We start from the raw sequence: 16,884 nt of genomic DNA on the forward strand, positions 1-16,884 counted from the left end.
TCACTTCATGCATATTTGAAAACACCAAAATGCATTTTATTTTTTGCTTCAGCCTCACAAAAACAATTTCTGTTCCAAGTGTTTCTATGAAAGTGCCTCAGAGGACATTAGCAGATTATTATTCTCCCTGTTTAAATTAAATGAAAACAATAAACAATTTGGATTAAGTTTATTGGACAGCCTGTGCCACATGTCTCCAGCTGCCACCTTGGTTCAGGAGGATGTGTAACATATTGGGGCCACCTGCCCGAGCACACGCCCCAATGATCAGCTCTGGCTTATGTAAGTGAAAATATAGATGTAGAACCACAGGAGGCGGTGCGTGATAGGCTAAGGGTCGTATTCCTGTAAAACGCATGCAGCCGCAGCCTCGTAAATTCTCATCAGCGTCTTCATTAAACGTTTTCCCCCCTATTGTTGCCATGACAACGCTGGCCCTCTGGGGGGAAAGACGTATGTGCCGGTGTAACCCTGGGGGTTATTTCGGGGGTGGGGTGACTTGGCACAGACTCTAGCCGTTTGCCTGCATGTCAGGCTCTGGCTGTGTCTGGACTGCAGGCAGGCGCTCTGATTTCTCCCCTTAATTACTGTTAATCGGAGGAGCCCAAGTCCATGCTAATGAAGCCACACCAATCAGCTGGGAGGAGTCAGGGGCTTCGTGATGCAAAAGCAACTCTCTGCATGAATAGAACTGATGCTGCTGGGGCCAGAGCCTGTAGCCTCAAAGCATGTCTCACTGTCTTTCTGTCTGTTTGTCTCACAGCTCCAGCAGCTTTGTACGAGCAGTCTGCCCTCAAGCCAAACCTAGTGCCGCGGCTCGTGGAGAGGCCCCTCTGTGAATCCCTAATGAAGCTGCTGCTGCAACGTCTGTAGTAACGGCATCAGCTCACATCTCCCATCGCTTCAAACCACAGCTGCTCGCAACAACACGAAGTGTGGCTGATCAGAAATTCTAAAGGCAGAAATGAATTATGATTTATGTGGAGATTTTGATAGGCTCTGTCATGTAATAATATTTCAGAGGCTTATTATTGTAAAAGTATATAATCAATCCGCCATAGTTTTCACCCACAACCATAATTACACTCTATAGCTTTCTGTGAAGCCTCTGCAATGTATTTTCCTTATTTATATGAACATAATGTATAGTGGCAGACGTTACTGCATCACGGTACATCTTAAGAAATAGAACGCCACTGAAAAGTTAATTTATGTTAATTTATTTCAGTAATTAAACTGAAGAATGAAACTCAGTATATAGATTCATTACACAAACAGGAATATAGCTTAAGTATTTTTTCTATTAATTTTGATGACTCTGGCTTAGAGCAAATTAAAACCAAAAATGTAGTTTCTCAGAAAATTTGAATATTACTCAGGACAAATAAAAGCAGTATGTTTTAATACAAAAGTGTTTTATGTTCTACACAGTCATGGGTAACAGGGTAAGCCACAATGAGTTATTGCTCAAAATGTTGTTTGCTGCATCCAAGCATAGTACTGGAAAATTGAGTGGAAACAAAAATGTTTAACCTATATTATTTAGATTAATTACAAACAGAGTAATATGTTTCAAACATGAATTTCTATAACTGTTTGAAAATCCAATATTACATAAATACAGAATTGTTGTTAAGTGAATGTGATGGCCTACACATCATGGAGAAGATCTCTGACTGGACAGTTGTCCAGCAGACAGTCATTGACACAGTGCATAAGGAGGGTTAACCACTGAATCCAAGTATATTGAGGGAAAGTTGAGTGGAAGGAAGTGAAACTCATATTATTTAGTTTCAAGAAACACGTAATATATTCCAAAAATGTATTTCTGTATATTAAAGGAAACCCATAGTAATTTTTCTCTGAGAAAATTATGTTTCACTGAAAATGTAAATATACTTATAAGATCAATAAAAATATTTTTAATAGAGAGATATTATTTTATGTCCCTGTTATTGGATACACAATAACAGGGATGAATGCTAAACACTTGAAATGTAAAACTCTATATGATTATGAATCTATATGAGTTTCACTTTTTGAATACATTTAACTTTCTGCTAATATTTGTATTTATTGAGAGCAGCGGCTCTACTCCGAGCCCCTCCCGGATGGCCGAGCTCCTCACCCTATCTCTAAGGGAGCGCCCGGCCACCCTACGGAGGAAGCTCATTTCAGCCGCTTGTATCCGGGATCTCGTTCTTTCGGTCATGACCCAAAGTTCGTGGCCATAGGTGAGGGTAGGAACGTAGACCGACCGGTAAATCGAGAGCTTCGCTTTTCGGCTCAGCTCTCTCTTTACCACAACGGACCGGCACAGCGCCCCCATTACTATGGCAGCCGCACTGATCCGTCTGTCGATCTCCCGCTCCATTCTTCCCTCACTCGTGAACAAGACTACGAGAAACTTAAACTCCTCCACTTGAGGCAGGAACTCCCCTCCAACCTGAAGAGGACAAGCCACCCTTTTCCGGTCGAGAACCATGGCCTTGGACTTGGAGGAGCTTATTTTCATCCCAGCCGCTTCACACTCGGCTGCGAACCGCCCCGGTGCATGCTGTAGGTCTTGGCTAGATGGGGCCAGCAGGACCACGTCATCTGCAAAAAGAAGAGACGAAATCCTCTGGTCCCCAAACCAGACCCCCTCCGACCCTTGGCTGTGCCTAGAAATCCTGTCCATAAAAGTTATGAACAGGACCGGTGACAAAGGGCAGCCCTGCCGGAAAGTAGAATCTCAGTTTGTTTTTGTTTTTTTGCTCTTTGCTCGAGCACACACATTCTATTGGACAAATCAAGTTTAATTCATCCCACAAGTGCTTGAAATTTTTTTCAGCTTAGTATCATGCCTGGTGTGCTCAGATTGTTTGTGTTGCAGGTTCTGATCAAAAGCTCTCTTTTTACAGCGATGCACCACCTGTAGCCATGCCGGGTGTTAGCTGCATCTGTGCATTTGGAACAAACACCTGACACGATGGGACTGCATGTGAATGCAAATATGCCTGTTGGCAAGCATCCCCACATGAACATGACTGAAATATGGGAGGAAAACTCCCATCACAGCAGGACACAGAACGGTGTTACATCTGATCTTCTTCAGTGCTTTTTTTTCTCCAAAGGTTACATCTGCTGGCATTGCATCATGAATGAAGATGAAAGCAAACAAACACCAATTGTCCAAAGTTTTGGCCCATATATGACTCAATAAATTGAATTACTGTTGTGTCAAAAGCCCATAAATTGAAATTGTTGTACATGTATTTCATTTCTGAGCAGATCACCTACATTTTGTAAAGCTGTCCTAATTGATCTACAGAATATATTAAAATAGTAATACATTTATGTATGTGCACTAAGACTAAGGTTTTCATAACCCGTGAATCTTTTAACATCTTGTCACATGAGAACCAGAAATTTCATTATTTCCTATGAGGAATTTAGATCATATAACACAAAGTAGCACAACTGTGAAGTGGAAGTTAAACGATGTTTGGTTTTCCTTTTTGTTTTACAAATACTTCCTCTGTTACCCCGAAATAAAATCCAAGGAAATGGATTGCTTTTAGAATTGACTGAATTCATAAAATGTGAAGGCCTTTCAGGATTTGTTAAAGAACATTAGCAAACAAACAGCATCATGAAGACCAAGGAATACATGCAACAGGTTAAGGATACATTTTTGTAGAAGTTTAAAGCAGAGTTAGATTACAAAACAATATCCCAGGCCTTGAACCTTGATCAAAGCATTGTTCAGCTTACCTTACAAAAATATAAAGACTACGGCACAACTGCAAACATAACTAGACATGGCTATACATACTCCAAAAGACTTGCAATTGTAATTGCAGCAAAACGTGATTCTACAAAGGATTGACTCACACCAAAAATAAATGCATGTCACACTCTTGTGTGTCCAAACAAAACAATTGAAAACTGAATCCTTAACCTTCTGCTTCACTATTATGCACTACTCTGTGTTGGTCTATCACATAAAATCTCATTTAAATACACTGAAGTTGGTGCTTGTGATGTGACAAAATGTGGAAAAATCTGTGAGTTTCAACACTTTTGCAAGTGATCCGAGTTTAAACATATTCACATATGAGTAACGCTGACCATATATCATTTCACTATCCAGGCCATGTTTAACTATTACTAAGCCTTTACAACATGCCATCTTTCATCAAGCAATGCCTATAAGTAAATGTTGTAAAACTACTAACTGGAGCAGCACAGCAGACCATCATTTCATGCATTATCCACACAGACGCAAGGTCTTCATACACCAGCTTCCCAGTCAAGGTCATCATATCAAAGACCATAACAGCTCATCAGGCAATTTAGTTGACCTTGCCATGCAGAAAGTAACTAGCAGTTACAGCAGGATTTGCAATTATAGTCAATTAAAGTCAATAAAAGATGATATGACAGTTGATTACGTTTAATTTACTGGGAGCAAAGTGGTTACCGAATTGTGCGCTCACTGAGCAATAATTAATGCACAGCTACACAGCTACCATAAATTCACATTGAGTTTTGTTGTAAAAAAATCATATATATGATATATGAAGATGAAAATCAGATTATATTCTGTTTTTTACCAAATATTCCTCTTTCAGTGTAAGAACTTATCTCTGCCCAACGTTCAAACAATACGTTTAAAAGTAGCCAAACAAATACTGCTGCCCTAATTTTGTTGTGATGTTAAAAAGATTACCACAGGCCACCAGTTGGCCTGCAGCAAGGGCTTTTCCTACTGCTGTCAGTGCCTAGGTGCCAGATGTGCTAGGCAAGTAGCTGCATGATAAATGGTAGAAGGTGAGAGCTCCATGGCTGGAAGCAGGAGCACCCTGCCCTAGCTTCCCGCTGCCAGTCCCTTGGCATGCAGCACGTCGGGCCAAATGGCAGCAGCATCCCCCTTTAACGCTGACATTTAGAACCTCTTCCATGCTATCCAGCTGTGGACACCACAGGCTCCCCCCGGCAGTGTACCCACAGCCTCTCCCAGGTACCCAGCCACTCAACCCCACTGCTGCTTGTTGCCAGACGACAGTCAACAAACAATCACTTGTTTTATTAAGTATGAAATCATTAAATGATGAAGTCCACCACATCTTTGTGGTATATTTCAAACATACAAATCATTAAAGCTTTAAAATGTGCATTTATTTGATAAAACTATCTGTGCATTTGGAATCAAATCTTATTTAGGACTTTGTGATCCAATGCAAAATGTGTATAATACATTGAAAGAGATTGTTTAGTTAAAGTATTTTAGCTGCTGAAGTGAATTTCTCCATTCCTTGTGTTGGAATAAACATTGCCATTGCAGGAAAAGACTCAATATTTAGACAATTCTATTGTTATTTATTGATGTTTCTTAATATTTTGTCCAAAGTCTGTTTATTTTTGCGCTACCACAACCTGCTTTTATTTTTCTGTTCTTTATATACATTAAACAAATTGGCTTTACGTACACATATGCTATTTTGTAAGTTTAGGGTCACACCACCAAATCAATGAATTTTGGTGTTTCAATCACTTCCATGGCTGCAGGTGTATAAAGCTTGTTGTGGAAAAACTTAACTGGTCTGCACAGAGTCCTGACCTCAAACTTCTTGGACACCTTTGGGATGAATTAGAGCACAGGCCGCAGTTCTGGCTTTCTCATCTAACTAAGAACACACTCCTAAACCTTGTGGAAGATGTTTACAGAATAGTTAAAGTTGCTATTGCTGGCAACGGTGGGTCTATCAATAAATTGGACCTTATAGATTAGAAATGTGATGTCATCAAATTTCATGTACATGTAAAAGTTGACAGACAAATACTTTTGGCAATATAAAACTCAGGGATACCTGGCTTTTCAAGTGAAACAGCTTTCCTATACCGTAAATATTATTAGGCCATTCTAATGTTCCTTAGCCTTAGAGTCTCAAAGCAAACAAGAAGGAAAACTAGTTGTTTTTTGCATTTGCACAATTCTTAAATAAATCTCAACCCAAGAAACTGTTTTAACAAAATGATCTCCATTACATTCCATATTCAGCTAATAAAACCTATGTTTAAAAATACTGTAAGCCACAACTTAACAACAGAAAGGTTTATTGTTTTTTGTTCAGAGATATGTTATTTAGACAACTTACACTAAAATAAGATAAGTAAAGATATCTGATTGTACACTGTGGCATCTCACATAAAGGGAAATGTCTCTATAAAGCAATTATTATCTGGTTTCAGAGTTTGGTTGAATGGTTTGGAGAATGGTTGTGTAAGAGTCCAGGAAACATGCAAAAGAATGACCTTCTAGCTTATCCTGATGGATCGAGGCTATTCTGGTACCTACATCTCAAGGCTGCACCATGTATGATTGAATTCATGGAAATCAACCAAGTAGGACTCACTCCTACAAAAATAACTAAAAAACCTTTCTTTGTAAAGAATGAAGCTTTTGACTATAACTTTTTTTTGAGAAGAAAAGGGGCTTTGTTTGAACCATCAATAGTGGTGGGACTATAAACAACGAACACTGAGCTCAGTGGTCAAGAAGTGGCATATGGATTATGTTGCTACAACTAAAGACAAGAGTAAGAAATCTGCAGACTTCCAATCTAGAAGATTTAAGAACTACACGTAAGCGGCAATATCTGGTCAGCGACTGTCTGTGAATCATTGTCGCCCAGCGATTCAGTTGGACTCAAAAACTAAACCTACCCAAGGCTCAAGCCCACTAATGTGTTCTATCTTGCACTGTTCAGAAAGAGCTGCCTATTGCGTTTCAAAAGCGCAAACTGACACATGTACTGCATATTGATAAATAAGGACTTGAACAGTAGACAAAATATAGGACTGTTTGTATTAAGTGTTCAGAACAGTGTAAAACCATTAATTACTCCATTTTTACTTTAATTTGATATAAACCTCTAAACCACCTTCAAGGCCAACTTCCTTGAACTATTCAAGAAAAGAAGAAATCTGCCCATTAAAAAAAATATCCATATTTTACTTTGCAAAATTGCTCTTTTACAAGCTGAATAGAAATACCAATGTCGACTACTCCCAGTAACTGTAGCTCCTTTTAAACAGGCAGTAGAATAAAAAAAGAAGCAAAAGATAGGAGGGTAAACATTTTACATTCTGGTACTCATTAAAAACAGACAAGTCCTGCTTTTCCCGCAAGAGAGCACACGTCATGGTATATAGAGGCAAATACCAAGCTGCATGGCATGGAATCAAAGGCATTTCTGCAGTCCAAAGGTCAGGTGATGCTGGAGCTGCTGGATGGGCTTTCATCAGTGGGAAGCAGCTGGAGTCTCCAAAGAGGAAAGCGTTACTCGGGACTGAAGGCACAGTGGGGGCTGCTACAATATGACATTTCAAGTCTGGATCTGCCACAGTAATGGCATTTTAGCCACTTTCAGAACGGCCAGATTGGCCTTCCTGCACTGGTGAAATTTTTATGGACAGCAGTTTTTATATTGTTTGGGCTTATTACAGTGTCTGAAGAAAATTGCCTTTGTGAAAAAGGCAATTGGGGCCGATGTAGGGATGATTGGCTTATACAAATACCTAAACTGCACGATACAACACAGGAAGCCACATAGCATACATCTCGCAAAGCTACTAAACCACTGTTATTGTCTCTGAGGAGATGCAGAATTAAATAAGAACAAAAGATCTCAAAATTTACATAAAATATATTTATCCTATCTTGTGAGTCTTTGATTTTGAGAAAAAAACATACTACTACATGTATTCATGTAAAACTCGCCATAGTTATTAATCTGAGTCGCCGTGTGCCCTTTCTCTGGTAGGAAGCGGTTAGTGTAGTTTTGCTTTGAAGTTGCTGCTAAGATTATTTGTCCCATTTGCTTAGGGAAATTGCAGTGTCTGGTGGTTGCAAAAGTGGATTTTTTTTTAACAATATGCAAGCTTTGTTAGATTAAAAGAAGTAACATACACTGTTCTCTCTTAAAACAACAACAAAGAGATAAATATTCATGGCAAAGAAATCCTTCATCAAAACAAAATGCTAATTTGCGTGATCATATCTGCCTGCATCAGAAGATATCCGATCCCACAGAGTGAATCAATTGTGATTATAAAAATGTAGTGGCTTATTTCAAATACACTTAAACAAGTTGAGCGCACAAAATATATATATTTTTAAGACCAAACAGGAAAAACAAATGATCAAAATAGCAGCTTAACTTGTTAAATATCTCTGTTAGAGGTTTTTTGAATTTACATTAGAAATCTGTAGCAACAGTGTACCAATTTCATATTAAAATAGCACCATTATTACCTTGTTTTTTCTAGAAAAGTGTTAACATCTGCAAGGTTATTGGTTTTTGTTCTCCTCCAATGAAAAGAGTTATACACCAGATGAATTTCATTGTTTTCTGCACTTTTTTTGATATTCTTGTTGTTAATATTTAGTTTAAATTCATTCACCATTAATGTGTCATAATTACATCCAAGCTTGATCATGTCGGTTTTAGGTGTCTTGGACCTGATCTCTGGTTTAAACACCCTGGTAGATTAAGGACTCCACTTTAAAGCCTGAATTAAAAACCCAATTTTTTCAGATGGCAGTTAATGTAAGATATTTTTTATTTAAAAAGAATGCATTGCAGATGTCAACTACTCTGCACAAATGTAGACAGAACATGGCAAAGTGTTTGGGAAATCTAAAAAAATGCAATTTGACATGTAGTGTTTTTGAAGTAAAAAGCATGCTTTGCTGCATTTGAACAATAAAAGCAAATGTAAAACTATAGAAAAAGTAGATGCATTGCAGTGTTATTTAAATGTTTATGATGAGTGTTATAGCAGATGAATACAGAGCTAAAGACCAAATGATGCACACAGGGTGGACATGCTAACCAACCAAACACTGATAATGTGCTGTAGATTTTGCCTTTCCAGCTTAACGTGAGGTTGAAACCTTCACACCCAAGGATTTGTTAAGGAATCTTGACATATAATCTAGGTTTGTAAAAGCCACTGAAAACCTTGGACCATATTCTAATATTAAAAAATAAATTCATGTTTATGGGAGATAAAAAAGTTTGCATTTAAAAAAGAACTCAATTATATGTTTTTAATAATTGCACCAGAAAATGAATTATGTAATTGTTAAGATCCTTAAGTCTGAATCAACAGAGTAAACTCAATCTACAGGGGTTGGACAATGAAACGGAAACACCTGGTTTTAGACCACAATAATTTATTAGTATGGTGCAGGGCCTCCTTTTGCGGCCAATACAGCGTCAATTTGTCTTGGGAATGACATATACAAGTCCTGCACAGTGGTCAGAGGGATTTTAAGCCATTCTTCTTGCAGGATAGTGGCCAGGTCACTACGTGATACTGGTGGAGGAAAACGTTTCCTGACTCGCTCCTCCAAAACACCCCAAAGTGGCTCAATAATATTTAGATCTGGTGACTGTGCAGGCCATGGAAGATGTTCAACTTCACTTTCATGTTCATCAAACCAATCTTTCACCAGTCTTGCTGTGTGTATTGGTGCATTGTCATCCTGATACACGGCACCGCCTTCAGGATACAATGTTTGAACCATTGGATGCACATGGTCCTCAAGAATGGTTCAGTAGTCCTTGGAAGTGACGTGCCCATCTAGCACAAGTATTGGGCCAAGGGAATGCCATGATATGGCAGAACCAAACCATCACTGATCCACCCCCATGCTTCACTCTGGGCATGCAACAGTGTGGGTGGTACGCTTCTTTGGGGCTTCTCCACACCGTAACTCTCCCGGATGTGGGGAAAACAGTAAAGGTGGACTCATCAGAGAACAATACATGTTTCACATTGTCCACAGCCCAAGATTTGCGCTCCTTGCACCATTGAAACAGACGTTTGGCATTGGCATGAGTGACCAAAGGTTTGGCTATAGCAGCCCGGCCGTGTATATTGACCCTGTGGAGCTCCCGACGGACAGTTCTGGTGGAAACAGGAGAGTTGAGGTGCACATTTAATTCTGCCGTGATTTGGGCAGCCGTGGTTTTATGTTTTTTGGATGCAATCCGGGTTAGCACCCGAACATCCCTTTCAGACAGCTTCCTCTTGCGTCCACAGTTAATCCTGTTGGATGTGGTTCGTCCTTCTTGGTGGTATGCTGACATTACCCTGGATACCGTGGCTCTTGATACATCACAAAGACTTGCTGTCTTGGTCACAGATGCGACAGCAAGACGTGCACCAACAATTTGTCCTCTTTTGAACTCTGGTATGTCACCCATAATGTTGTGTGCATTTCAATATTTTGAGCAAAACTGTGCTCTTACCCTGCTAATTGAACCTTCACACTCTGCTCTTACTGGTGCAATGTGCCATCAATGAAGACTGGCTACTAGGCTGGTCCAATTTAGCCATGAAACCTCCCACACTAAAATGACAGGTGTTTCAGTTTCATTGTCCAACCCCTGTATATTATATGTTGACATTACTTGCCTCTAGTAGCAATGCGTCCCAAAACTGAGAGCTACTTTTCAGAACAAACTGGTTACTTTCCCGGTACCTGATAAAAGCGTTATACAGGTGCAGGCCATTTACCATTGCTTTCTGGAACTTAGAGGGTGCATTTGTTGAACTGACTTTTAACCTGGTGCTTTTTAGAGTTTAGAGACTGCATTCCAGTATATTTATCACTTTTCTAGAACTCAGTTTCTCGGAACTTAAATTTACAGAGAATAAATTTACAAGTAGAGGGCATGCTAGAAACTGGAAAATGCATAGTAAAAACATATAAACTGATATGTTAAAACCACACAACTACTGATACTGATGCTATTTTGGAGTGAAAATGTATAAACATCCCCCATGCACAGCCCTGAAGCTCTTCATCTGCTATATATGATTTAAATTTAGTGGTGGAATAATCAGTCTGCATTCAGCTGTGGGAATTCTGAGCTTAATGAATGCCTCTTCACATACGCAGTTTGCCGGAGTTATTCCGAACACAAGCCTGCTGTCAAAATGTCAATGAAGCTCAATTTAACCTCCCTTCCAACCATATGGGGACCATCTCATGCAGGCTGGCTGCATCTCTAAAAGCAAGATTTAGAAAAATATTGTAGAAAAAAACACTATTAGTTCATAGTTTCTATATCAAGCTGTTGGAGCAGTTAGATAATTGCAATTTTCTTAACATTGCATTTTTAATCTAGGGGAAAGCCTCTGCACATTAGGGTAAATCTTTAGTTGTTTTTTTAATCACATATCAAGTTTGTGGTCATTAAGACTAAAATATTGAACCTCAGAGAGTATTTTGTGGATACGATATCACCTCGCAAACATTAAGTAAGATCGTTACTTCCTTTTTTAAAAACAAGATAATCGATTTGAGCACTGAGAAATATAATTTCTAAAACATATGCTATTTTGGCTGACTTAGCCCTTAACTAAACAGATTACCTGGCTAGTACCAGTCACCCTGCATATATAGCTGTCAGCATCTCCTGCCTTGTTGCTGTCTCTAGCTCAAGGATGGATATTCAAAAAGGCAGAAAGGGCAGGAGCAGAGCTGTTTAAGAACAATTATGTTGGGGGAGTAAACCTGCCAGACTTTATTTCCCAAACCGAGAGCAGTAAGGGCCTTATGACATGATTTCTACATATGTTTCAGAGCAGTTTGAATGTACAGTGTACAGCGCAGCCTCCTAGTGTAGGGTCACATCAACCATGACTTTATTTATTCCTCATGTCTTCTATTTTGTTCAGTTTGGCTACATATTTTTTTGTGTTTGGTTATAAGGAGATTTTAAACTTTGAACATTTCTCAGAGTACTATTCAATCGATTATGATTTATTATTTATGTAAAAGTGGCAAGAAGACAACCAATTTTGAAATAAATACATAATAAGCCATGTTTGCTGTTTGCCCCAAGCCTTGTAGGGCCTTCATGCTAAGTGTTTCTGCCACACAGCAGAAAACTGACACTGTACATCAACTTGAACACACCATCCCTGTGTTAAAACCTAGCGGTGGCAGCATCGTGGAGTGGGATGGTGGTCAGATTGAATAGAAACATTAATGGAGCTAAATCTAGGGTAATCCTTGAATTGAACCTTTCACACACTGCAAAATGCAGCTCTTTAGGCCCCCAATTGTGGCTCATAAAAACGCTGAACAAACCAAAAAACAGGATAGAGCAGTGCTGTAAAATATAAAGGCAATAAAAATGGTTTAGCAGATGTTCTATGTGTTTCCTAGGCTTTATCTGTATAGAATTTCCAGAACAGAATAAGTATAATTAAGTGTAATATGTGTAATTAAAAGGAAATTTTGTTCACTCTTTTTTTGTCACTAAGTTATATAACTCCCCTTCGTTTTCCATAAATATAAAGAAAATGTATAACTTCTCTTTTTCTAAAAGTTTTATGGTTTTTCTGTTCACTAGAACCTAAAAATGAAAATAAAACTGTGTTTCGTTACGTTATCCATAAATTGAAAAACTTTCTTTTGTCTTGGTAGATATAACGATTAATAAAGCTATAATTTTTTGTAAGGGTGTTGTTGCTTTTCTGGTTCCAACCTAATTTATTAAGCAGAACAAAGGGTAGCATTTTTCTTCTAATTTACATTTATGTGCTCTTGTGATGGTCTATTAAATTAAAGCCAGATAAAATATATTGAAGTTTGTGGATGTAATGTGGCAAAATGTGGAAAAGTTCAAGGTGCCTGAATTCTTTCAAAAGGCACTGTACACATATTCTTCCACATCCTGCAAGAAAAATAATGTCTTTCTATTATATTGTAAGTCAACTTCCATGGGATCTATAATGGAGTGGATATTACTTAGCTTATTGACTAATGTCCCCTCCTCCCCACTTTGACATTTGTTTATCCTCGTGAGCATCTCCTAGTATTGATGTTTGCTCTATCTGGACATCTTCCTAAGTTGTTCTGTCATTTGTCACCTCTTGAATAAAAACCAAGGAGGTGTAGGAGTTGACATTGATAAGGCTTAATGACACAAACCACTGTGGGGGTTTAAGACAAACTCAGAAGAAGGAATTTGCAGTATGGCCTAATTCCCTGCTCACTACCTGTAACAGATTCATTGAGCATTTTTACCCAGCATATTTCCATCCATGCCACTAATAAGCAGACTAAGAATGAACAGGTCTCCAAACCGTGGCATGCATTCGCTCATAACCGCGGTCCATTTAGAGGAAATTTACTGAAAGCGGGCTTTTGGTTTAACACCTTTTAAACTAATGTATTTGGAGAGTGCACTCCACATGCTCTCCTGTCAAAAGCTGCCATTTTTTCCCAACTTAGCCTTAATTCTCCACTTCTTGGATACAAACCAGTGAGGTCAACACATGCACATTAGAGCTCATAAAACACCCTAAGTGGCTTTTCAGGATTTTTACTTTGCTAACTCACTTTTAGTAGAGCAATAAACGCGACGCCTGCATAATACGTATCTCACAAAATCCAGCCGGGAGAAGATTTTCTCTCCATGAGGTGGAAGACAAACTCTTCCTTTTCTGCCCTCCCTCTTTTCTATTCATCCCTCCCTCAGACTGTCTCCTGCAGAGAGGCTATTATTGCAGCTAATTATCTACAAATAGGCCCAATATGACAAACACAGACCCAAGCTAGTGCTGGCTTATAAGCGCAGGAATCATTCTGTGATGAAGTAAAAGAAAGGGAGCCAGACAAAGACCAGAACAAAAGTCATACATTTAAAAATAAAAAAATGGGCAAAATCTGTGATAATTATTAGGAACATGATGAAGACACAATGTGGAATGAGATAAGAGAAACTGCAGGACCCAAAAAAAAAAAAATAAGAGGGAGGCAGATGGGCGAAGAAAAGCAGCACAGAGAGAGGACTAACATTGGGAAATGATCTTGTCTTTGCAACATGTGATGGTTGTTGCCATTGGAAACTGTCCTGCAGTGCACGGGCCACATCCACTTAGCTCCCAGCGTGCTTCAGGATCAGGGTAGCTCAGAGGTCTAAGGCTGTCTGTCTCATTTCCATAAAGAAACTAATTTACCAGGCAAGCATGGAGGGCTATGACGCGTCAATGGGGGCTTGATTAGATCTTTACCTTTGATACATATGAATATTTATCATGGGTGTATAACATTTGCTTTCCTTTCATCTGGATCATCTGGAGAGTCCTCCTTCCCGTCTTAATTTTTTTCTGATGAATATGTCAGCGGAGCATCGGGGATCATGACAAATGACAATATTTGAGATAATCTGGTCATTGTTGCAAGAGGCAGCGATCAACACCCTATTTAGGTTTTACAAAGTGCATCAGACGTGTGTCTTGTTGTTTTTTTGTTTTTACTGCGGGGAAAAAAGCTCCAAGAAAATTAAAGGAAATCAATTAAGGGGACAAAAATCACAGCGGCACCCTTATATACACCACTGCAGGTGTGACATCCTGAAATCACAAACACAGCATCCACTTTTTAGCAGCCATTTCGATATGTTGCACTTACATCACTCACTCCGGCCTCCACTATCTTCAGGCCCATCTCCTTTTCCAGCTGCTGCTTCTCTTCAACTGCAAGGGAAGACAAAAGCAGAGGAGGTTTGATGTGACAAAGTCGCAGGTTTTTCAGTTCCTGGGGCAGAACAAGCAATCAGTGAAACTGAGAATGATGCAATCCATGTATCAGTCTGAGTCAGATGTCTGACTGCTCATAGAAAATGTCCGGCAACCAAACACAAATACCTGAAATCTTAAACAAGGAAAGTGCTTGGCAAACTATGAAGTTTGCCAAGCTGAATGACAATGTCTTAAAGCAATACAGTGTCTCAGGAAAGTATTCATACTTCATACAGGGTTATCTTTATTTATTCCAAATGTAATCTCAAAAGTGGGGGATGCAGTTTAAATTATTCACCTTTGCTCTAATACCCATAAATTCCAGTTCAACCAACTGTATTCAGAAGCCAACTATTCACTAGATTTTTAGCATTGATATTGATATTATTCCACAACATCACAGCTGGAACAAGGGTAACATTTGTTTATTAATACTGAATCAAAAAAAGCTCTCTTCAAATTCTGGTTTACGCTTTTAAAATTTCTTCATGCTTTAATGCTTTTGAAAACCACCAAGACGTTTTGCTTAAGTTTAAACCTAAATGAGATATATAGATATAAATCATGGCTCAATGGGAAGCTTTTAATTAAACAAGACAAATATGTCGAGATCCAGTTATAAATATTTTATATTTACTTTTATTTTTTTATAACACTGCTACAGCTAACCACATTTGTAGCGTATATGCTTATGTAAATATATCTGCATTGATAGGGCCCTGAATATTCAGCAAGTGAAGAACCTGCCCCCATTTTCTTGGCAAAAAACAAATCTGATCACTTCCTGCAGTCAGAAAGAATTCAGACCATTTCTATTAACTTGATCAAAAACAGCAAGAACATAAATATTAGAAGTAACCCTCACCTGCTAGTTGGTTCAAACCAACTCACTTTGTATGCTAAAGTCTGATTGATGAAAAAAAAAAACTTGCTTTATCTTAAAGTTTAACTCTTCAAATTAGTTTATTATTCAGCATATTAGTATATTTAGATTTGGATTCACCCTTAGGGTCTCTGGACACCTTGGTACAAGCCTACGTTCTGCACACCAGTGGAAATATAAATTAATTAATTATGTACTTTACTGATGTGTCTCATGTATCTGGGGTACACAAATACATCAAAATAGACCTGTATTCCTATTATCTGGTTATTTTTGGGTCACGGGAGAGCAAATAGGGTGGGGGTAGGTATTACAAATTTACAACCCTCCATTTTACAACATAATCAGGCGTGTGCATGGACTTCATTTTGGTTCTTCATAAGCAGTTTGTTAAATCAATAAATGGGTCCTATAATAGGACATCTGACTCATGAAGGTTTTAAACTGCTACTTTTCTGACATAATGTCGCAGCTAGCTTTGCTGCAGTGTTAAAATTAGCTTGTACCAGTGGCGATTGCTCTAAGACTGCAAGGGAAGCTCAGCTTCCCCTAAAATGTCAAACAATAAGTGATCAAATATATACTGTTGTGTGTACATGTCATTGAATAAATATGCGCTACAACGCGCTCAACTTTTGTTCAGAATCAGCTTCTTATCACTGGTAACGACCGGCTTTCCTTTCACTCATTGCTTCACAGTGAGTTCAATAGCGAAGCAAAAATGTTGGGCTTTGTCCCGCCCATTGGACACTCAGCGTCTCTGGGGGGTCTATGGGGCAGTGGGCTGGCCTCGACTGGCCCAGAAGCTCAACTTCTGCATGATGATTGGATGATCTGTCTGAGGCTGAATCCCTTTTTGATTGACAGCGAAATGAGCGAATCAGCAATCTTGAAATTGAGCTTCCCCTCCTTGAAAGACCAGCATCCGCCACTGGCTTGTACATATTTAGGAACAAGGTGAGCTTGTTTTTACAACTGTCCTTTATAACAATGCTACAGCTACAAACCATTTATTAGCATATTTGCTCATGAATATATACAATCCACATTGCTGCTGCATGTGTAAAGTGTGGAAGTTGCTGGGACTTTCAGCCAACACAAGGCGATGAGAAATTTCAGTCTTTATGGCAACAATTTAGAAGTCAGGAAACTATCGATGTGAGTGATGGAAACCAAAATCAAATTTCTTGTTTGTGGAAACAAATTTGGCTAATAAAGCTGATTATGATTCTGACCTCAGTTCATTCACTTCAGGCTGTAGATAATGATGGAAACTATAAACTACCCTAAAGTTTTATAAGCACAATGTTTTACAAGCTCCACTTGGTCCAGCAAGTAAAAAAGTGCACATTAAAATGCACAAATTATTATGCACAAGTATCCATTCTTACTGAAGATTACCA

At 38.8% G+C, this 16,884-nt stretch overlaps 1 protein-coding gene across 3 annotated transcripts in view; it reads right to left on the reverse strand.

Annotated features, from left to right (window-relative positions):
- ptprn2 (protein tyrosine phosphatase receptor type N2) overlaps nt 1–16,884 on the reverse strand; it is a 184,982-nt gene that overhangs the window by 54,271 nt on the left and 113,827 nt on the right. For all 3 annotated transcript variants that reach the window (XM_047349431.1, XM_047349429.1, XM_047349430.1), the window contains one exon: nt 14,489–14,553. In XM_047349431.1, the coding sequence (XP_047205387.1) occupies nt 14,489–14,553 (65 nt within the window). The remainder of the gene's footprint in view (nt 1–14,488; nt 14,554–16,884) is intronic.

The sequence above is a fragment of the Girardinichthys multiradiatus genome, chromosome 21 (assembly GCF_021462225.1).
Source record: "Girardinichthys multiradiatus isolate DD_20200921_A chromosome 21, DD_fGirMul_XY1, whole genome shotgun sequence".
Lineage (NCBI taxonomy): Eukaryota > Metazoa > Chordata > Actinopteri > Cyprinodontiformes > Goodeidae > Girardinichthys > Girardinichthys multiradiatus.